The sequence below is a fragment of the Mus pahari genome, chromosome 19 (assembly GCF_900095145.1).
Source record: "Mus pahari chromosome 19, PAHARI_EIJ_v1.1, whole genome shotgun sequence".
Lineage (NCBI taxonomy): Eukaryota > Metazoa > Chordata > Mammalia > Rodentia > Muridae > Mus > Mus pahari.
This window is the reverse complement of record NC_034608.1, coordinates 36,851,461-36,875,591: the sequence shown is the minus strand read 5'-3', so window position 1 is coordinate 36,875,591 and position 24,131 is coordinate 36,851,461. Positions and strand designations below refer to the sequence as shown.

Sequence of the window (24,131 nt, the reverse complement as noted above, 5' to 3'; positions counted from 1 at the left end):
GGTGCCCATCATAATGGTTGTAGGGTTCTGATTCACATTTTTCCAGTGGTTAGTGTTATTGAGTACTATTTTATGGGCTGATTGTATATTTGCATGTTTTCTGGAATTTCTTTCTAAAGATTTATTCATTTATCATATGTAAGTACACTGTAGCTGTCTTCAGACACTCCAGAAGAGGGAGTCGGATCTTGTTACGGATGGTTGTGAGCCACCATGTGGTTGCTGGGATTTGAACTCCGGACCTTTGGAAGAGCAGTCGGGTGCTCTTACCCACTGAGCCATCTCACCAGCCCTGGAATTTCTTTTTATATACTTTGTCCCATTTCTTACTATTAGCTTTTGAGTCACGGAGTTTTCTGCATTCTACACAGAAGTCTGTTCTGACAGGCTTTTATCCATCTGCTTTTACTTCCGCTGCCTCCCTTCAGGGTGGATGGTGTGCCCACTCCTTTCCCTGTCCAACCTCCCTGTTCTGTGAGATAGCGGTGAGGATCCCTCTTGTGGAATCCTCTTCCTGGGTGGTGGAAGAGCTCTGGCCCTCTGCCCCATGCATGAGGCTTCCAGCGGATCTGAAATCCAGTTTCCTTGATGGGGAGTATTCTGGTTGCCTTTAAAGGCTGTGTGGATATCCCACAAGGGTCAGATTGGTCTTTCTCAGTTTCTTTCACTTCTGTGATGGATGGGGCCCTTGGGTCCAGGTCCAGGTCCAGGGCTCTGATGGTGGGCGTGGCCCCGCACTCCTGCGGTGAGAGATGCTCTCCTGGCTCCTTTTCACTTCTCCTGATGCTCATGTTTTCTGTAACCTGACTCAGTTTTGGCCTCTCATCTCCAGATTTACCAACACAAAGCAGCTTATCCCACTGCCTTGATTTTCAGACATCCCTACTGTGTGCAGTTGTCTCTCAGACATCCCTACTGTGCATCCCTACTGTGTGCAGTTGTCTCTCAGATATCCCTATTGTGTGTTCCTACTGTGTGCAGTTGTCTCTCAGACATCCCTACTGTGTGTTCCTACTGTGTGCAGTTGTCTCTGCCTCCCTTTCTCAGCCCGGCCTGCCTTTTTTACTATTTCGCCCACCCTCGTGTTCCTCTGGGCTTTGGATCCTGAGCACTGGTGACGTCACTACCATTTTCTCCTTTTTTTGTGCTGCAGTCACTCACCTTCAAGCACCGATGTTTAAGAACAACTGACTGAAAATTAAAATAGCATAATTCCATCCAACTACTGTTTTCTCTGCTTGGAAGCTAGGGGAGGCTTACAGCCTTTTGCTCTGGGTGGGGCACCTCAGTCTCAGCCCTGTTTGCAGAACACTGGACTCTGCACTACACAATTTGAAATCTACCAGTTTGCAATCTTTCAATTGAAAGAAAATTTCACTAACAGTTTGACATCCCACTTCCTTTTCTGAGAAGAGAAACCATCCAGTTGGATTAACATCCTACTTTTATGAGCGCTTAACCTTTTGCCCTCTTTTAAGGTCTTATCTCCAAATACAGTCACATTCCAAGTTCCATGCAAGCTTTACCACAAACACTTGAAACCTTCATCACTTGAGGGTCTAGGGTGTTTAACATTAATGTCTAGCAGGCAACAGCAACAGAAAAGGAGCCAAAGCCTCAGGTACTGGGAAGTCACGTGAGAACTACATTCCAGTCATAAGCAAGAGCATCAATTAACCAAGCCATGAGCACAGGCAGGCTAAGTGATCAGTACCCTGCCATTAGGAGGTTGCACTTTGAAGTTTCTTTTATGTTTGTTAACTTCCTTTTGGGTGCCATGGGGCAGCTGATATACACTGGGGGCCTTGCTTAGGAGTGGGGCTGCCGCAGGGCTTGGTGAACCTCTAATCAATCTTACGAGCAAGTTTTATAGAGCAGTCCGTCACATCACAAGTGCCAGGCACAAAAATGCTGATGGCCCTCGAGACTTCCCAAACCAGCACACACATTTCTTCTTATGGATATAAACCATTGTGGAGCTCTCATCATTTCTGCCCTGAGCTACAGTCACAGATGACTGTTTTGTTGTTGTTCTGAGGTGGCATTTTGTGCTGATGGAGGTTGAAGGAACTAACTTGAGTTGAACAAGGGTAGCCTGATAGGCCAGGAAAATTCAAGAACAATTACCTGGACTTTTGGGAGAGCTTAGGGATATTTCTCAAGTCCATTCTTTCCATCTCTTTCCCTAACTGAAGCTAAAATACAACTTCAGCAGCCAATTGACTAGCTCTTATCTAAGCAACGGAAATACGGAACAAGGTGAGCTTGACTAAGCCTCATGTGTCCATATAATTATGAAGCCCCAAGGTCCACGGTCTTCAGAGTAGCCTTTGTTTGGTGGAAAGTCACAGTTAATGAACATAGCCAGTCAGCCAGTGGGGGACACAATGAATAGCTCAGGCCAGCATGGGAAGGCCCACGAGCTATCAGGGACCCTTTGTCCTGAAAGTTCTGACATGGGGAAACAGTCAAGTAAAATGCTTTTTGTAAGGTATGCGGAAGTCATGTCAAGGTTAAACTTTTTCTGGCAGCTCTGTGGAGAATATTACACTATCTCCCCACGATAGTATAAATGTTTTCCCCACAATAGCAGAAATGTAGGTCTTATCTCTTGAATGTAACCCAGACAATTAAGGGGAGGCTGAGACTGAACTAGTCTCATGAGAAGGGCCAAACCCATATTATTTGATAATATCAAGGGGAGGATCTGCGTGACCAAGAATGAGCACAGCCCCCAGTCACATGGCTTGACAGCTCTGTCTGTCAATTCCGACCAGGCAAGGTTCTCAGAACCTGTGACCTTTGAGATGTGACATGGGAACCGCCCTTTCTTGGGAGCGACGAGGAGAAGCTGACGACTGGGAAACAATCTTAACTGACACCCACATTACCGATATTAGGGCAGGTAATATTTGGTTCTTGCTACTGGGAATTCGATGCTTGTTTTCTTGTTGATTTTTGTGTATATTCAAGTGCCCACAAGGGTGTTCTTGCTCAAAAATACCCCTTTCTCCTTCTGCTTGAATGATTCATGGACAGTGCTGGCCCGAGTACAGGGAAGTTTCAGGGAAAATGGGCTCTAGGGAGTGAATGGGGAACAGGGACTCCTTGTAAGGAAGGCAGCGTGGAGGCTCGCACCATGTGGGGCACATGAGTAAGGCGAGAATTAAATACCTTCTGTTGAATTCCACAGGGTGACATTCTGTACCCACTCATGTCCTATGTCAGCAGCACACAATGGCCGGGAAGGCAGGATGCTCGGTGCTAACTCAATGCCAGACTAGAGGCTCCAAGAACTCCTCCAGTGGATCGTTCAGTTTCTCTGAGGTGCTTCTCAGCAGCCTCTCAGGACACTCATTGGCTGTCAGACTAGACATCAGCTATGGACCAACCAAATGCACCACTCGGCCCTGGTGTTTTCAGTTTGGATGTCAACTTGCAAACTTGAAAGTGGATTTAAAAAGATGCTTTTAACATTTTTAAATATTTAATCCAAACTGCTCTCAAGACTCTCCCTGGCCCAAACTCGCACTGCCTATTCCAGTTGGAGTAAATTTAATTGATAAATACTGAATATTGCTCTTCATAGCTTATCACAAAATAATTCCCCTCACAAATTCATTCCTTTTTTTTTTTTTTTTTAAGAACGGGTTTGAGGCTTCTTCATACATGCTTAGGCAAGTGCACTACCATGAAGCTGTATCTCCAGCCTCTCTTAGTATGTTTTGAGCATGCAGTATCTCCTTTCTTTCTTCTTTCTCCTCCTTTCCCTCTGCAGAATTACCTAGGATCCTGCAGGGGTAGGCAAACACTCTATAACTTAGCCCCATTCACCAGCCTGAAAATAACAGGTTTTCTAGAGAAATGTTTACAATAATAGAAGTTTGGGGAATAAGAATGTTCAAAGGAGACACAGTCACTTTGTCATGGCATTGGGGTGACAGTTTTATGAAGGGATGCTGTTACTCAGAAATCCTGGGAAGGCCAAGCACAGCATATACCATGTCACATGTTCTTGGGTCTCCTTTGGCCAGTGTACAAGGGGAAGAAAAACAGATCAAGCCAGTGCAGTGCCTGGAGGGAAGTCCAAACATAGGACTATGCTGTGCATGTTGATCTGTGCTCCATGGACAGATGTGGAGGCAATACCAGGGCTAGAATTCAGTTCAGAGAGACCATTAACTGAGTTAACTGGTGTTTGAAAGATAGATGCATGGCTCAGGCTGGAAGACTTGGTGTGTTCTGGGGGTACCCAGAAGCCATGGGACTCATCTTACACAGGCAGACCTCGAGCGCACACAATGCCCGGATACTGCCAAGGGCATAGCAGCTGGTGTGATCAATGACAGGTCAGCAACCGGATGTCAATTAGGGGGAGGAAAGAAGCACAAACTGGGGTCTCTGAGCCAGCCCTGGCATGCAGAGAATGTGGCAGGGGGCCTTGGGTAGACACAGCAGGTAGGCAGTCATCCCCTAAAATCCCAGCCGGAGCCAACCAACAAAACAACCGGAAGAACTCAGCCTGGCTGAGACAGGGATTGCACAGGACGCTGGGGCAACAGGAAAGCTGTCAGCCACCCAGCCTGGAAATAGCAGGAGCTCAGGCTGCCCCCCCCCCTCCCCAGCAGCCACAATTCCCGAACTCTGGAACTTTTAGGTGTTGTTTTGGACTGCTGATACTAGTCATACACAGACGTGTTTTCAAAGCTCAGTTCTGGTCTGCAGTGGCCAATTTGATTCACTTTTCCAAGAAGCTAAACAAGAACCCGGCTTTAGAACATGGGATGTCCGAAGGTCCTATTCTTGGCATTCAGAAGAATAAACAGCGGCTTGGCTTTGCGACGGGAGCTAAAGGGTAGTTTGTTTGTTTGTTTTTTTTAAAATACTTTCTAAGCAAAGACAAACTGCTCTGTAAAACGTACTTTTGATTGCCTTATTCAAAAATGTACAGGGACAATCATCAATCATTTAAAGGCTACTCATAAAACACATGAGTTTTGTGTGAATATAACTCTGGAGAACAAGGTTATTCATTTATCTATTCAAGGAGACTGTCAAAAGGAGTGAGAGAAGCCAGGACTCTGGGGTTGAGAGATGAGGCAGAGGTAGGGAAACCTCATAGGAAGGGGAAACTAGAAGGGAGAGAGGGAGAGGGAGAGGGAGAGGAAAGGAGATGGCTATATATGGAGGGGCTGGGGAGGACAGTTCTAAAGGGGCCAGAAGGGACCTCAGCCTCAGGGGAGAACAGGATAGAGAAGAACTGGAAAACTGGGGCAGGCAGAGAAGTCTAGGGAGGGATGGAGGAGGGGAGCACACGGGGAGGGGAGGGAGGAGGACAGGGGAACGGAGCATAAGGGAGAACAGAGAGGAATAGGGTAATCCGCTGTTAGGCTCCGACATCTCATCCCCCATCTCCAGCACCTGAGAATGGGGATGTATTTGGAGACAGGACCCAGGTGGGGTTGAACAAGTCCTGACTTAAGGAGGAAGTGTGGACTCAAAAAGGGAAGCCACACAGGGAAGGGATGTCCTGCTTTGCCCTTGGCCCTCCACAATGGTCAGAAAATGGTTGGCGGGACTTATTCCCACCACACCAATACAACTGTCAAACTCTCAGGGATGAAGATTTAACTTTATCCTCAGAGCTGAGCCCAGAGTTCATCCTGTCTGGGATGAGTCTATTGTGAGGTGTTGAGCCCAGCATTAAAGAAGGGAAGGAACAGAAAGACAGGAGAGGAGAAGAGGGGGGAAGGAGGGGAGGCAGCAGAGGAGGAGGAAGAGGAGGAGGAGGAGTTGGCAGGAGAATGCCAACTCCTGGCTACATGGCCCTTCTCCAGAGTCCTGTACTCTTCCTGGTGGAGGCCACCTAGCACCATCATGCATGTGAATAGCTTCCTATGCCTGGGTGACTGATTAGTTTAGTATTTCTTCCTCCCGGGGAATCTTGGGTAGCACATGGTACAGGCGCCTGCAGAACCCAAGTCAGCTAGTGTACCCTGGTCATCCTGTGCACGTGACTTGAGGCTGAGGTGACCTAACACGCTAAGAGTGAGGTATGGCCCACTCCGATTGCCTCTCCTCGTGAACGGTTCTTCAGCTGGCAGGAAGGGCAAGTGTGTCTATGACTGTTAGAGAAGATGCCTGGAGCCTCAGCTATTAATCTCACTCAGGTCCAGGCCACATGGGCACTACCTATCTTTTCCCAAGTCCTGTCCTTATTCCCAGGACTTCAAGGCAGTATTCTCCTTGAGCTCCTGATAGCCATGTGATCATCAGGACCCTCCCCGATCCCTCCTGCTTATATTCTACCATTTGGGTTCCTACCTAAGACCCATTTCTCTGACAGGTACTGGATCCTTGCTTCCTTCTTGCCCTTGTAGGGCCCAATGATGAGGCTGGCCAGCTGAGGGGCTGGGCTGACTTGGCCACCACACAGGAGTACCAGTTCACACAGTTTGGCTCTGGGAGGGCTGCTGGTTGGCGCGATGAACATCTTTGGCTGATTGGCAAAGAGGGTTCCTTGGTATTGCTGGGTAGATAAATGGCGTTCAAGTCGGCAGATCTGTGGGCAGATAGAAGGAAGTCAGTGGGGGCAGAACTTACTCTGGGTGGAGATTAGGGCAACAGTGAAGCTCGCTTCTCTTTTCAAAGTACAACGTATGCGAGCTAAACACCACCAAAGCTTTCTCTTGGCTCATGGTTTCAGAGGGGTCAGCCCATGGGTGTTGGGAAACAAGACTGCAGAACAAGGGCTAGGGGGAAAGGCACACTCCAGTGACCCGTTTCCTCCAGCTAGTCTCTATCTCCTAACAGCCCATTCAGTCATGAACTCATGCATAGATTAATTCTGTGATGAAGTAAACACCTTCTTGATCTAACCACTTCTCAAACTGCATGGCTGTCTGGAGACCAAGGCTTCAACACACTAGCCATTGGGGAATCACCCTTTATATCTAAGCCACAAGAGCAATCCATTCTTTGGCCAATTTTATATTCCCAAGACTCAAGAAGACAATGATGTGAAAGATATTCTTCAAAGTGGAGATGGAGAAAAGTCTAAGAATACAATATACTTTTGAATGATCGCAATTTTAAAAACAATGTATTAAAGATTAGACAACCGATAAATAGACTAAAATACATCTATGAGCACTGTTTAAGTAACTCGGAGGACCATGTCGGTGAGAGGGAATATCTACTGTTGGCATTTCCCTTGCTACCCACCATTCAACTTAGGGGGCTCCAGGGCTCTTTCGCAAGTGACTAGCAGACTCCTGGACTACTTCAGATTAAATATCAGGTGAGAGAGCAAAGGGAGAGGGAGAATTCCCAAGGACAACGTTCCTCAGAAAGCAGGTGTGTGTGTCCTGATAGGGGAGTCCTAGAAGATGTCTGAAGGAGTCATTCTGAACATGGCCTGTAGGGTGTTTGAGACAGCATTTGAGAACAAGTGTCACAGACAGTCTGAAGCATTTGAGAAACAGACACATGAATCAGAGCCCCCTTACTGTCTGAAACAGTTGTTGTGTCATCTGGTTGACCCAAGGGGCAGTGGGAAGGTGCGTTATTTTAAAATACATTTTACAAATAATAGACTGTTAAAGATTTTTTTTCTAAAGTAGAAATAATCTAGGGGATACAGGAGTTATGTATTTTGAATATTTTAGCCTGTTTCTCCAGTGTTCAGGGGTCAATAGCTCAGGGAGATTAAGGGCTTTGATGTCAAGTGTAAGAGAAAGGAACTCTTTAAAAAAAAAAAAAAAAAAGAGCGAGTCCATGCTGGGTCTGCTTAGAGGGTGAAAGACCCTGTAAGCCATAGATACTAAGTTGCTTAGTTTACACCTCCAGATGGTTTCCCACTCTGCACACTACAGTGGTGGTGTGTTTTGTTTCAGAGACAGGTCTTGCTGTGTCAGTTAGAGAGGCCTGGAACTCTTTTCATATTCCTGCTGACCTCTAACTCTCTGTCTCCTGTGACTATCTCCTGAGTGCTGGGATTATGTAAGCATGACCACATCTAACCCTAATGTAAGAAGAGGGCCTGGCTCCGTAAATGTAGCTTCACTATCAGTAGGGCCCACTCAATATACTTCAATTCAGTCATGAATTTTCTTTTCTCTTCCTTTCCTTTGAGTTTTATAACACTGGGCATCAGCAGTGTGACTGGCAACTGGCAGCAAGCTCCTACTATGTCAATGATCTTTTCATTACCATGGTCAGGAGCAAACCAATATTCCTGTGAGAAAAGCAGTGGCCAGAGAGGTACTCTATCTATACCATGAGTCAAATGCAAAGAAAAAACCAGGGTCACCAATGTCTACCAAGGTGTTGAGCTTGCTGAGCCAAGCTGTATTGAAATAGATAATTATGACTGCAATTATTGACTGCAGCTCATAGACCCCAAAATGGCAGGCAGGAAACATGGACGCTATGGAGGTATGCTAACTTGTGTTCTGGGGGCATTTATAACTCCGTGGAAGATGGGATGGATCCAAGACAATCCAAGTGACCTCATTTCCACTGCAGATGGCATACTCCTAGCCTATAAGAGTAGGTGAGATTTGGGGAGAGTTTCCCTTACTGTTATAGCTAAAATGTCCTTTAGGCCTGATGGTCATGAGCCCTTGGGACATGGTAAAAATGGCTGAATGGGAAGATGGCAAGTCTAGACTAACCAAACGGAGACACATCCTTCACTGTATACTAGAAAACCAATTATGAGTGTATAAGATACCAAATTGTCTGAATGATCTCACTCAATTAACCGCTATTAAGGATTTGCTGTGTTTATATTAACCCACTTTAAAATGCCAATACAATGAACATATACAAACTTAGGATATAATTACTTTTAAGCAACAACAAGTGATCTGGGTTTGCTGGCATACATATGTAATCTGGACACTTTGAAGGTGGAGAGAGGAAGACCAGGAATTCAAGGCCAGCCTCAGCTATATGGTGAGTTCAAGCCTGCTTTGCTATGTGCAACCTTGTTTCAACAAACAAACAAACAAACAAAACCATGCCGTCGCCTGTTTTTACCTAGCGAACTGAGCCCCTGCCGTCTCAGAATGTGGCGTTGGTTGCTAATTTCTTTGGTTAGGCATGCTTTCCTCACTAAGCTTGTACATTTGCCAAGCTGTTAACTTGGGGTGCTGGTGACTGACGGGAGACAGGGTTCCTATACTAAAGTCAACAGGTCAGGGCTCTTCTTTTAATTTATTCAGCCTGTTTTACAAATTCCAAGCCATTGAGCCTGCGTGTGCTTTGCCTTTTTGCTGTGGTGGGAATGTGATGTATCCCCCATAGACTCATGGTCCGAGGCTGACCACACTGCTTGGGAAGGAAGGTCGTGGATCCTGTAGGAGGTGGAGACTTGCTGGAAGAAGTGGGTCACTGGGTGTGGGCTCTGAGGGGTTATAGCCGGGCATCATCTCCTGTTCACTCTCTGCTTCTCGTGTGCCAGTGCCATGTGACCAGTAGGTCTCCCAACTCCTGCTGCCATGCCTTCCCCACCATGATGGAGTGATCCCCTTGAACAGCGAGCCCCAGCAAACATTCCTCCTTTAAATGACTTCTTTTCAAGTATTTGGTCAAAGTAATGAGGAGAGTAACTGAGCCCCTCTGTCCAAACCTAACTAAACTTTGGGCGTGCATGTACAAAGAGCTCATTGCCACAGAAACCTTGATGACGGGCATTGTGCTCACTGCTAAGCTCCGGTGAAGTCCTTCCTGCACAGAAGGCTTAGGACAAGGTGCTTCTCAGGCCCTTATTAGTCTTCCCAGCCTCTCAGACTTTTTTTTGCTCAGTAAACTGCAACATCGCCTGCAAGGACAGGGACCTGGGCATCTCAACCCTTAGACACACCCCATGTCTTTGAGTGCATGTGGCCACAGGTGACTACTGGTCACCGGCACAGTCGTGGGACCCTGACCTTGGCTCACTCATCTTCCTTTCTAGCAAAGCGCCATTGCCCCAACTGGTGCATTTTTAAAGTTATGTGAGAACATTAAGGCCATACACTGCACAAAAGGGAAACCAAACCACTGATTGGGAGTGCTCCCTTGCTGTGCTCCTCTGGCCTCCCAAATCCTTTAGAGGGAGAGGAAGCTCACATCCCAAGTGATCTTGTACTGATCATTTTCTTTCTTTCTTTCTTTCCTTTTTTTTTTTTAAAGATTTTATTACTTATTATATATAATCACACTGTAGCTACCTTCAGACACATCAGAAAAGGGCATCAGATCTCATTACAGGTGTTTGTGAGTCACCATGTGGTTACTGGGATTTGAACTCATGACCTCTGGAAGAGCAGTCAGTGCTGTTAACCAATGAGCCATCTCTCCGGCTGATCATTTTCAAAGCTGTCTTAATCTCTTTTGTTGCCACAATTCAAGGCAACTTCTTTAACCTCCAATTTCACTGCAAACTTCACACATGTACACACACACACACACACACACACATCAAAGAGAAGATGCTGGGCAGGCATGAGGGTATCAGGTGATGATGGGGGCGGCGTCAGTAGGGATGAGGGTGAATCAGGGAGCAGATGGCTGGGTGATCACTGTGGTGTTATTTCTGCTGACACCTCAACCAAGGCCCCAGAGATTACTGAACACGGACCTAAACTTTTTCTGAGGAGACTGCTCTGTGGACAAATGGTTTGTTGTGCAATTATGAGGACCAGAGCTTAGATCTCCATCACTCACATAAAAACCTTTTGAGACGGTGAAGAACCTGAACCCCGGCAAATAGAGAGCTGGGGCGGGCAGGGTGGGAGCATCGTTGGGACGAGCGGAGTAGTGAGCGTGGGGTTCAACATTAGACCCTGCCTTGGTAAGCTTGGAAACAAGTATAGAAGACAACCGGTGTCAACCTCTGGCTTCTGTGTGCACACCCCACGTGTGTACCCTCACTCAGATGAAGATATGCATGTGATGAACCAGAAAGACAAAGGTTAAAAAAAAGTCCCAGCCTGTACACCAAGTCAGCACAACTGTGTCTCGCTGAGATCTGCGAGAGGACGGACGGCTGGAGGACACGTGCGGGTTAGGAATGTTGGCCTGGACTCAACTGGCTTTCTTGCTGGGAGGGGAAGTGGCCTCTTCCACACAATTTCATCTCAAAAGACAACGTTTGAAGGGCCAGCAATTCTTACCAATTATGGAATCCCAGTGTCTCAGAGGCCACCAGAGCCGGAATCAGATGACTAAGACAGGCGTGTACTAATTACAGAGTATAGTTTGGCAGAATCTACCCATCTCCTCAGATGTCAGGGATAAAGGATGGGTGTGATGATATGCATCTGTCATCCCAGCAATCAGGAGTCTGGGTGAGGCCTTAGTTACAGAGAGATACCCTGTAAAAAACACTTGGAAGAAACAGCAACTAAATGGAGTTCACTGTCACAGTGGGTGCTAAAATACAAAGTGCTGAGGGTGAACTCCAGGTTCTCAGGAGAGTTCCTGATGTTCTCTGCAGATGGTGATGCAATGACATTTTACTTGTCCTATATCTATGTACCCATGGGCATGTAAATGAAGGAGGAATGGCCACAAAGTGGGTGCTTTGTGCTCTGAGCTCTTCAGGAGGTTAGTGACAGTGTGGGGCCAGCAGAGGCCATCAGCTGTGCTTTAGAGAGCTCTGTCCCTGTGGCTGCGTGTTTGCCCTCATCAGGGAGGCTACTGATTCACCAGGGTTTAGCTCAGACCCTTCCAATCTGTTTACCCAGAAGTCAGTCATGGCAGACTACTGTTGGAGCGGAACAGAATGCCCCGGCTTCTAGCTCTAAGGAATCCCAGCTATTTATCCATGATCAAGAAACAAAACTTGGCAGGGGTTGATGGCTCAGTCACTAGAGCCAGGGCGTTGGGTTTCACTTGGCCTGAGAGCTCACCTGCTGAGTGGCTCACTGACGAGAGGGATATCCAGGTCCCTGGTGAGCCACATTTGGGAGAGGAGGTACAGACCTGTGGCGACTAAATTCTCAGTGACCAAATCCTTGTGGTAAACAGTATAAGGGGCCGAAGCTCCAGGAGGATGCCTGACACCATTTGCTAGCCATAGGACAATCAGGCTTTGAATCGAAGGGCTTGGGCCCCACAGTGCTGGCCTTTCCTAACTCTGCTTCTCACCAGTAGCAAGGAGGCAGACACACATATCCAGGTCAAGTGAGATTAAGGCCACACCTGCATTCCCACAGTAGTCTTCCACGGTATAACGACTGCATGACGATTCAGAATGATGATTGCATGACGCTTGGAATGTAGTCAGGTGTGAGCTGAGATCTGGAACAAGGGGCCCTTGACATCTCCCTAACTGATCAGGAGCTGGTGATGTCAGCTCTGCTTACACCGGGGTGGGTCTCTAGAATATTCGCATGGGTATGCAATCGTAGGACAGGTTACTTGGTGCCTCCTTCTTGGGTCAGGCCTTCTGACCCCATATGGGTTCTTTAATTAGTGACTTGTTCTTCATTAGTGACCTGCTTTATCCCTGTAGCCTGGGGCTGGGGGTGGGTGTATACTCATGCTCTCTCTCACATGCACACTGGCCATCAAGCGTGTCCCTCAAGCTTTCTACCAATGAGCATGGCTTTTCAGTTCCCTGCTTAGGATGGTCAGTGCCACACTCATAGAACTGAATATGAAAGATGTCAATTCCCTTCATGTTAATTTATACGGTATGACTGTGCCTGTCCAGACTTACACTTTATGTCCCATATTTCTTTCAAGGACAGCGTACCTCTTCCTCTGCAGAGCCTTGCCTAATAGGCACTACCCTCACTTGACATAACTTAGAGGCAGCTGGTACCACTGGAGGTGGCACAGCCTGCTCCTCATTCTCATGCTAGTCACTGGTTAATCAATCATTCGTTCTACCATTCATTCAGTAGAGTAACAGGCTATATTTGAGAGCACAAGAATGGCAAGGTTGTCTGTCCACTTTGTTTCTCAAGTGAGAGTACCTTAAGATGTTTCATCCAAGGGAGACCAGAAACAGTAGACTAGGAAGAGCAGGGAAGAGCCAGTAGTGGGAGAGACGGAGCAGGGAGCGCAAGGCAGGGCACTTCAGGTGACAGGTGTCTAGAGCTTGGCACGTTCCAACACATAGTCCAGGATCACTGGAGTGTGGATGTACAGGAGGGCACGTGTGGGTAATAAGAAAAGATAACTCTTTTAGAGTGATTAAGAAGTGGTCAGGTGATGAGCCTACGTAAGCAGGCACCAGGCCAACGTGACTGCACAGTGGGAGGGCCGTAGTTAACACAGCCATCAACAAACTCATTACAGTGAGTTCCAGGCCAGCTTGGGCTATAGGGTGAGAGTCTATCTCAAAAAGAACAACAGCAGCAGCAGCAACAGCAGCAACAACAACAACAACAACAACAACAACAACAACAACAACAACAAAACACCAAACCAAATCAAATCACAACCCAAACCAGCTAACCAACCAGACAGCCATGGGAGTGATGGGTGATGCTATCACCTCTTGGGGCCTTTGTATGCTGCTGATGCCCCGGTCTGCACCCGGCACAGACCCATCTAACCTGCTGCTCTATTCCCCTCGTGTGGGGATGTGATACACTTCTCTGTCGCAACGACAACTTGCCTTCTTGCTCCTCAGGATCTGCTGGCTCTGCAGCCTTCCATCTTAGTTAAGGGGACCCCTACACCCCCTGAGGCTAAAGCCCAAACCCTACAGTCAGACTTACTGCCTGCCTCACTCCCTTTCTTATATCCTATGTCACCTGTCCAGGGTCTAACTGGCTTCCTCATCACAATACTGCTTGGGTTTTTGTCAGTGCCATGCAAGGGAGGCTCAACACAACCCTAGTGCTGCCCTCCAGGCATGTACTAGTGTCACGTGTCCGTCTCTTTCCTGCTAGCTCCCTTCCTAGCAGCTCTTCTTGCTGCGGTGGGGATTGCAGAATCGTAAGCTGTTCTGTTGGGAATGCTGGTGTATATCGCTTCACTAGAGCGAAAGCTGAAGCCCCCACAGTGGGCAGCTGCGCCCCTCCTGGGTCTGTGCCATGCTCCTGCACTGTACCCCCTCTGCTTCAGATGTCCTCTTTCCCCTCCTAGATGACTGTGCTGGTCACTCAGCTCTCTCACGGACTGCATGGCCTGCTGTCTAAGCACTGAGGGTGCCCCAAGGCTCCCTGAACGCTCTCCCCTAATCCTGGTCTACTTTTCCTTCTGTCAAAATTTCCAAAATTTATTTGGAGGGGGGTGTTATTTCTCATTTTTCCTGCTGGAACCAAAGGCAAGAAATGGCTACATTGCTCAATGGTGGACGGCAACACGCCCAGCAACACCTGGCACGCTGCGGGTGCTCAGCTACATTTGCACAGTTAATGAATTTCTTGGGTAACTGTGGGGTATGGTATGTGGGAAGCCTGGGATCTGATTTCAAGAAAGCTTCAGCTTTAGCTTGGGAAGCAAAACATACCACTTTAAGGGGAACCTCAGTGCAGGCATGAGGAGAGACAGCTGTGGCAGACGAAGCGGGGCGTCAAAGCGTGGACCGCGGTGATGGATAGGCAGGGAAGGGCGAGGGTATCCATGGGGAAAGGAGCAGACTATCTCGGGGAACATTAACAGCAAAGAACCAGAGGCAGTAAGTAGAGGTGGCAGGGGAGCTCTCTCCAGCCAGAGGCAGGGGAGGTGGTCTGCCTGAACAGGCTGCTTGCTGGGGGACAGCTGGTCCTCTGTGGGGAGAGGATGGGGTGCTTTAGATGTTGTATTAATGACTTTTCTCAGCACTGTGACAAATACCTACTTAAGAATGGAGGCTCAGCTGGGCGTGGTGGCTCACGCCTTTAATCCCAGCACTCAGGAGGCAGAGGCAGGTGGATTTCTGAGTTTGAGGCCAGCCTGGTCTACAAAGTGAGTTCCAGGACAGCCAGGGCTACACAGAGAAACCCTGCCTCGAAAAATCAAAAAAAAAAAAAAAAAAAAAAAGGAAAGAAAAAATAATGGAGGCTCTGTTCTGGCGTTTCATTACATCATAACTATAATTGTGCTACTGTTATGAGTCAACATGTGAATATCTGTGTTTGCCAATGGGATGGTCTTAGGTGATCCCTGTGGAAGGATGCTTCCAGCCCCAAAGGGGTCATGACCCACAGGTATGCTCTGGGGGCAGCTCACAGCTGGGCAGCAGGTCGCTGGCTCATCTGTGTATAGGTGACAACAGTGACAGGAAGACACCATCATTTCTAACCTGGCACTTAAAACAAGTTTTAAGTCTTTAATTTGAAGACTATATTGCTCGTAGGCATTCTTGAAAGAACCACAAGGGTGAAAATAATAAAATAAAAACCCATGTCTTATAGTCTTAGCTGGGGTAAACGGGGCCAGTACGCCCCACTACCCTCAACAGACACACAAACACACACCAGTTCCGACCTGGCCAAGAAGGCCCATGGGCTACAGCAAAGCAGATGAACTTGCACCCTTCCTTCAGTTGGAGGTATACTGAGACAATGCTGTGATTGCTCACTAGTGAAAGGACTTCTCAGCAGGGAGCCAGGAGCCAGGTCAGCTCTCCCCCTTCAGCTGCCAGGAGCCAGAGGACTGACTGGCTTGACCAGGCCAGAGACCAGTAGATAACCAGAGCTGACCCCACACTAGAAAGGCATTCTGCTGCCCAGGGCACAGTAGGAAGGCCAGGTAAGCAGGCCTCAAGAATAAAGGCTCTGGAGTGTCATCACTGAAGGTACAGTGCCTGGGCTTTCTGCACAAATCTCAGTAAGGACTCACAGCTCCTCGCTAGGCTCTGAGCTATAAAATGCTTATTTAATGACTGCCATAAATTACTTAGCAAGTAAATACAACCACACAAGTTTAAAAGTAGTCAGAGTGACAATGAAAATCATTTTTCAAAGCTTTCAGCATTTGCAACAGAATGCTCTACTCCAAGGGATTACAGTAGTCTGCTGACAGGCATTTCCAGGCCTAGGGACATGACAGGCACTAAGTCACAGAGTGAATAAACCCAAGCCTCTTCCCCAACAGGGATCAGGGATCAGGTTCTCCCTCACCCTAGAGGTTGCACCCAGCATGTGGCACAGAGGAGGACCATCCAATAAAACGCTGGCACTTCCCGCCCACTCCAGCCTCTTTCTGTGTGCCAGTGTGTGCACATGTGTAAGTAATTTCCATGGAAAGCCAATCTGTGAAGCTAGCACATACTGGTGCTCATTCGGCTCCACAGCACACACCTCTGGCTTTTGATGATCACATCTAAAGATACCTGAAGTCTGTGTCACCCATATACACCATGTTCTTTGAATTTGTCTTGTTTCTCATCTGATCTTCTTTCCTGGGGCCACCTTGAAGCCTCCATTGAGAAATCCTTAAGAATGCCCAGAAGCTGAGTGATGAGAGAGAGGATAGGCCTGGGCTTCAGGAAGGGCACAGGCTTAAATCTCAGCTGTCACAGTGTGGCCTTCGGTGAGCACTCAGCTCTCCTGACTCCCTACTTTTGCATACACAAAACTGGAAATACAGACATTCAAGAAATGCCAGTGGTCTTATTATCACAGTCTTCCACTCATTTACATTCATTCAATATTTGCACTTTGTGTACCCGTTAAACTATTTCAGGTTTAACAAAATGCCCAATTGTTATAAACTTCCAGAAGAAAAAAAAAGGTTACCCACAACATTTACCAGCTAATAAGACTGAAGTCTAAGGCTTCCGGGGCAGGAGGTGCTCAAACCATACCTGCCTTATTGTGTACGTAAAGCCCATGCCTTGGCTACACAGCACAGTGCCTTGAAGACATGGTTGCTTTACCAGGAACCATTAGCATTGGTTGGTCTGATAGCATGGTAGTCTTCCCAGCCATAAGTTTTTTGATGGTGCCTGAGATATTTGAGCCCCTCATTTTATATCCACAAACGAAATCTTCCAACAGGTCTAGATTCTTCCATGTCAAGCTTTAAGCTTGATCTTGTTAATTTGGGACTTAGACACATGGACAATTCATGTGGTGTCTTCTGCTCTTCTACACTCAGGCTGTGAGATTGCTTCACTTTGTGTATGCCAAGATGCAGGTGATGTCCTCCCAAAGTTGTGGGGGAGACCACCCTTAATCTCACTAGCTTTGTCGTCTGCCTAACACCGCTGAATCCTTCGAGAATGTGTGCTAAGTCATGGATCAACTCAATTCAGTGCTCTGAATTAGGAAAGAGTATTATACTGGTTGATATCAAGACTGCTCTCAAGGAAGACTGTGGTACCTAGATGAGTCAAAAGAGTATGTGTGTGCATATAAGCAACATTCAGATGTTGATCCATAAAGAATTCCCAAGGCGATAAGCCAATAACAACTCGGACTCCGGATACTACACAATGCAGTGGCTTAGGCTACACTCTGAAATCTGAGCTCCAAGGAAGTATGGGAGGGGAGTTGGCCTCTAATGCAGTAGCAACACAGCCTTGAACATCTGTATCTGGTTAAGCTGACTGGACTCGAGGACATTTAACAGGCTGATGACTGGAAGATGAGAGCCTGTCAAGGCGGGGAGACGTGAAGGCCAGCAACAATAGTGTGAATGATTTAGCGGGCCTTAATGTCATTGGCAGCCATGGTCTCAGGCTGAGCACGTGTTGCTGAGTCTAGGGTATGGTTTACATAATCTCCCTTGGTTTTAGCTCAAAATAAAAAGGAATAAAAAAATCCAACTAACATACTAAGAAAAAAATATGGGGTGAGGACAGAGGAGGGCATGTTGGGGAGTAAAAAGCCCTGGAACCTGAGTCAGTCTGGGGCTACCTGGTGGTGTGTGGGTGGCATTACTTCGATGAGGAAAGTCCCAGTGAGCAGAGTCTATGTACTGTGGAGGAAGACAAAAGGGCTGTTACTCGCTGACAGAACTGAAGGAAAACTACCACTTTATGAAAAAGAGGCATAGTAAGGTGTTGAAAGGGATGGGGGGGGGAGGGGTCTCTAGCACAGCGTTTTCAAGAGTCATGAACAAATGACACTTGCGGTTGTCCGTGATGATGACCGAGTTGGCCAAGGCAGAAGCGTCTTCCTGACTTTCACCGAACGCTACTCAGATGGTCAACGTCAGGGTTTGGTGTGTGCCAGACTTGGGTTTGTAAAGCATCATTTGAGTTTTAAAGGCTGCATAAGTGATGGGAACATAGCTGTCTGGGGAATCCACGAATAACTTTCAAAAAGCCATAAATCTGCAGTTCATGCCTCGGAGTGTTCAGCAACTGCAAGAAGTATGTCAGAATTTGAACTCATTAGAGACTCACACTACAGCCTGGCCTGGAACTTGCCCCAACCCTCCCTGGCCTCGGTCTCCTATGTGTTGTGATTCCAAATGTGTGCCAACTTCCATTCTACGCCAGGAACCTGCCAGGGTCTCCCCTTCAGGGGTCTGAAACTCCCTTCTCCATACATTTCAGTACTAATGTGAACTATTCTGTGGCATGGGACTCTAAATCACCTTGTGTTTAAATTCTCATTTTTAGAAATCTTAACACATACGGAAATCACTCTTTGGGCTTACAGAATCTTTATTTGAGCCCTCAAAAATTGTCTGGTATGGCTGTCGGGGGATGGCTCAGGAGGTAAAGGCATTTGCTGCCAAGCCTCATCTCCAGGACCCACGTGGTACAAAGAGAGAATCAACCTCCAGAGGCACACTGTGTGTGGTGTACATTTGCCTCACTGAAGTAAGTGAATAATTGTCTGGTAAGCAGTAAGAGCCCTGTAGATGAGTTAAAAGTCTGGGCATATACATAGGGTATTAGGAAGTCAGTCGAGAGTTCTGGGTGTCAGGAATAGGACTCAGTTAAAGTGCTTTTCCCTGAAGCACGAGGACTTAGTTTTGATCCCTCAGAATGTACATAAAAATGTTGAGTCTGGCAGCCTGCAATGTAAGCCTGGAATGAGGGAGAGACTTGAGGCCCACTGGCCAGCCAGTCCAGTCTGGCTGACCGGTTCAGGTCCCAGTGAGAGGCCTTGTCTCAAAGAACCAAGGTAGATGGCTCCCGAGGAATGACCTTCACGCGCGTGTACATGTATATGCCTGTACTCCCTCCCCTCACATATGTGGACCTGGAAGTACACATAAAGTTAAGAAGGCGTTCTGAGCAAAAATTTAGCCAAGGCTGTCTTGCAACAGTCCCATCGGGATCTGGAGTGGCTCTTGTTCTAAGTGGCTATCAGAATTGCCTCGGAACTGTGCTGTAGGCCCCTCTACTCCAAGGAAGTCAGAACTCCTCTGGGTGCGTGAGATTAGACATTGCTCCCAGAGGAGTTGACTAGGCTGCTCAGGCAGACAAAGTTTGGAAACCAGGGGATTCCAAAAGTACTTGTGTCCTGGCCCCTCTGATGTAATGAAAGGAGCTAAGACCCCAGCAGCAGGCCTTACCAAAGTCTCCCACTTATTCGACAGCCACACAAGGCCCAGATTAGAATACCCAGAGTCAGAAGAGCCAGGCTGGCCGACCATGGACAGGTGTACTCACAGCTCAACAGTGAGCGTGAGGATCATGCCTAAGCAACTTATCAGAAAGGCACGGCTGCACTGGGTCACCTTCCAAGGGGAAAGGTGCTTTCTAGGGGAGGAGCCTGAGTTAGGAGGGAACATCCACAAAGACAGAGCCCACCTCAGGCCCAGGCACATCAGCCACCTTGGTAAATAATGAGGTTCTGCACCCTCGTTGTCCCTGCTTGTGTTTTCTGGGTTATCTTTGCTACTTAGACAGCCCTGCTGCCCTGAGCAGTGAGCTCTAGCCTGTGGGCACTGGGGTGGGGTGGATAACTGCTCACAGGTGATGAGCTGCGTCACTCCCGGCATGATGGCCGCTGTCTGCTTATTTTTCCTGGCTTGCCAGCCCATTCTGTTGATGTCAGAGTCCTGCTTTGGCATCTGGTTAACCACGTGGTGAGTGAGTCCTCTGTCCCCTGCGAGAGCCATGGCCCCTGTTCACTTCCTTGGGACTAAACATGACCTGACTTTAAGTGGTTCGTCTGGTCTGCTCTTTTCTATCAGTGATCTGGATGCCTACGGCCAAGTGCATGCTGGGCTGTGTGGAGATGTGAAAGATTCTTCCTCCTGTGTCGGACACATTGTGTGCTTAGTTTTAATGGCATGTGCATAGTCATGCAGAAGTGTGGATAAGGCAGGCATGAGCTAATGCTCCTTCCACTGAGGTGTAGAGGACAGTCAGGTAGTCATGAGACATGTCTCCAGGAAGAGAGGGGGGGGGCATGGCCCGATCCTTCCTGCTTCTTCAGCTTTTTAGAATGCGCAGTGACTACAATTTCTGTAAAATACAAAAGTGACCTGCTGTGCTGGGATGCAGGCCAGTGGCCACAACTGTCACCTGGGTGGTAATCTAAGCTCACAGGGCAGAGCATGGTGGCATCTGTCCAGCCATTCACAGTGGGCCGTTGTCTTCCTGAGGAGCCAGTGCGGCGTGGCTCGGAGCTGCTCTGCAGTTCATTTCCATGATTTATTTGCTGCCCTTCGGAATGTCCCCCCCCCCCCCAGGGTGAACATGCGCCTCTGCTGTCAGCTGTTGAAAGCTAGGGAGGGGCACGGGAGGGGGAGCAACTGAGCAGTCAGGGAGCCCCGGCCAGGAGAGCTCCTGACTGGACACCAACATCTGGGGGAAGGAACAGACACTGCTCCGACATCTGAAACCTACTCAGAGCTGAGGGCTGTGAGGGGAGTCCGGCCCTCTCTGCATCTCCACTGGCTCCCAGCTATGGGAGCAGGGACACAGACACAGTGACATCAGGCTGACAAGGAGAGGCATACACACAGCACTGTCAGTGTGACCTTATTCCTCCAGTCCCTAGCACTCCACCTGTGAAGCAATGAGGCCACGGGATGGTTTTCTGGCTTTAATTCTGTTTTAATAGCTGGGTTCAATGTTTCCTTCATGACTACCTCTCTCATTCCTGTCCACCCAATGACTTATTTGTTCCCAGCTAATTTCAAAAGCTTCTCTTGACAACTCTAAACTCTAAAAAGCTTTTTTTTTTTTTTGGGGGGGGGGAGTTTCGAGACAGGGTTTCTCTATGTAGCCCTGGCTGTCCTGGAACTCACTCTGTAGACCAGGCTGGCCTCGAACTCAGAAATCCACCTGCCTCTGCTGGGATTAAGGGCGTGCGCCACCAACCCTTGACTGTATTACTAGTGCACAGTGGAGAATTCAGACAGTCACATCATGTTCTGTTATATTTGAACCTAAACAGAGAGGGTTCTGGAGTCAGCCTGAATGACCTGGTTTCTGCCTCTGTCCAGGATGGTGATAAAGCTCACCTGAGCCAGGGCCAGGGCTCTTTGGAGGCAACAAGGCAGAGGATCTACTCCACCTTAGGAGGACATTTTGCTGCACCTAGAGGTTCAGAAGGGAGGGGCAGGAATCAGGTGAGGGTCCAGTGACTCTCTCTACCTTCTATAAAAGAAGAAGCAAAATTAATAAGCCCAATCTTGGGGTCACTGGCAAGGGTCACAGTTATTGAGGGAATGAACTGCCCACGGGCATACAGGTGAAGAACAGAAGCACTACCCTGAAGTGGCATGTCTGTTTCTGTATGCTTAACTATCAGAATGAGCTTAGCTGAGGTAATACACCGGCATTAAAACCCACTAATTAGCGGGGCAGGGGAGTGGTGGCACACACCTTTAATCCCAGCACTTGGGAGGCACAGGCAGGTGGATATCTGAGTTCCAGGCCAGCCTGGTCTACAGAGTGAGTTCCAGGACAGCCAGGGCTACACAGAGTAACCCTGTCTCGAAAGCCACCCCCCAGTCCCGCAAACAAAACAAAACAAAACAAAAAAACAAAAAACAAAAACCAAAAAACCCAAAAAACCAAAACCCCAAAATACAAAACTCACTATTTAAAGGAATCAGTGTGTGAAGGTTCTCACAAAAGGAAGAACAGCTTTCAAGTAAAACAGACCATTCCATCCTAGGGACAGCATTCATGTCCCTTCACAGTCCCTCTCTACCTCAACCCCTGAAGCTGCTGGTGATGAAAGAACCCAAGACAAAACAGAGCTGGTCCATTGGAACACCATATATTTATGTCCACTCCTGTCAGCACTACAGACTCAAAGAGGTCAAGGGACACATTCTATAGAGGAGTCATGGGTATCAATGTCTTGTCTGTTATACAATTTAGTATGGGTTCATTTCTGGGAAGACTGGAGAATTCAGGCTATAGCAAGGCTCAGTGGAAAACTGGGGTGCAGCTCTCAGGAGTGGTATAATGTACTCATAGCAGACTGGCTGGGCGCGCGCGCACACACACACACACACCACACACACGTACGTACATGCAGATATATTCATATGCTTGCATACAGAAACACAACACACATAACCACATGCGTGTTTATAGATATAAATGTGCACACATCATACAAACACCTACTTTCCTTCCTCCCTCCCTCCCTCCCTCCTTTCTTTCTTTCTTTCTTTCTTTCTTTCTTTCTTTCTTTCTTTCTTTCTTTCTTTCTTTCTTTCTTTCTTTCTTTCCAGATCATTCTTATCTGGGCTAGGCCTTATTTAGTTTATTGCATCTCTTAAAATAGTCCCAGTAGAACAACTTCTGAAAACACAAAACAAACACGCTTCAGAGAGTGTGGAGAGGTCACGCCAGGAGCAGAGTTTAAAAGAATAAAATACACAGAGTTGGGCCAAGAGGTGACTAAGAGGGAAGGAGATAAGATCTGTCTACAAATACCTGGAGGTTGTAAACAACAAGGAAAACGACAAACCAAGCCAGTCAACAACAAAGGCTGCCCAGGAATTCACTGCACATTAGGGAGAGGAAATGACCTGCAAAGCAGGAGCCTTCCCACTTGGGGGCTGGAGTGGGAGGGCAGAGCTGGCGCCATCCCTCCAGGTCCCTGGACTTCCCTAGTGTCAGACCCAGTTCCTTCTGTTTCTATGGCCACTACTGTGGCTCAGCATCTCAGGGCACCTCTGCTCGGGGGACCACCTCCATCAGGTCCGTCTTTATCTGCCAGCACTTGGTTGCTATGGAAGTCCTCACTAGAGGTGGCTGTTCCAAATTCTGACACATAAAGCAGAAGGCTTTGGGTGTTTGACCTCTAAGTCCCTCTTGCCCCCAAGTGAAAACTCTTCTCAGTCACCCTGTGCGAGGAAGGACTCTGATTATCTTAAATTACCACACAGTAGTTGCAATCTTGCTACCTCCTGTCAGATTCAGATGTAACTCAAAAGAGTTACAGGATGTGCCCAATCTATAATGTAGAGAATTTAAAGGGAGAGGGGAAATATATATATTACGCTTGTAGGAGTCCATAACCTAGCAGGAGGCACATAGAAACATCCAATGGGGTCAGGGAGGGCAGTTCTCTTCATATGTAATGTCAACATACAACATAGCTGTGAAATATTCAAATCCTTCTTCTGAGGATGTGGGGAATGCTTTTCAGAGAAACTTGTCCTGTGGAGTGTGTGTGTGTGTGTGTGTGTGTGTGTGTGTGTGTGTATGACATAATGGAATACTAACCTATAAGCCCCACCTGCCCAGGACCATGTAATCCCCTGGGATGCTTCGAGTTGGAGTTCCTGGACTATAACAAAAGCCTCATGGGAAAGTATGGTAGTTTATGGGTTTGTCTTTCTAACTCCCTCAGAGGGTTATAAATGTCCCTGCTGGGAAATTCCAGGGAGTGGTCCTGACTGACATCCATCTCTTGGTCAGTATTTAATATTTAATAAAGCTTGCTACGAATTTGGCCCCAAATGGTGGGAGTGGTTCTAGTCCAGTGCATCTCGGGACTAGCAGTACAACAGAGATGCACATTCTGAGGGGATGCACGGATGTGTATGCACGTGTGTGTGGTAGGCAGGCACATGTACAGAGGGACAGGCAGGACAAGGTTCATGACAGGGACTAAGAAACTATGGTTTGTGGGAGGGCAGGCTGGCCCTAGTGCGGGTAGGGAGGAAGAAGGGAAGGAGAGGTGCAACTGGCAGAGAGCAGGTTCAGAAAGCACTGCAATGCCACACTCTGGCATGACCTTGATTGAACCTGCCAACAAGACAGCAGGGTCAAATTTGATGGTGTCTGTTTCTAAGACACAGTTATAGGACCAATAAAA

The 24,131-nt window shown here is 47.7% G+C and overlaps 1 protein-coding gene across 2 annotated transcripts in view; it reads right to left on the bottom strand.

Moving 5' to 3' along the window:
* Mcph1 (microcephalin 1) overlaps window positions 1-24,131 on the bottom strand; it is a 203,649-nt gene that overhangs the window by 6,195 nt on the left and 173,323 nt on the right. For both annotated transcript variants that reach the window (XM_029532152.1, XM_021218977.2), the window contains one exon: window positions 6,325-6,562. In XM_029532152.1, the coding sequence (XP_029388012.1) occupies window positions 6,325-6,562 (238 nt within the window). The remainder of the gene's footprint in view (window positions 1-6,324; window positions 6,563-24,131) is intronic.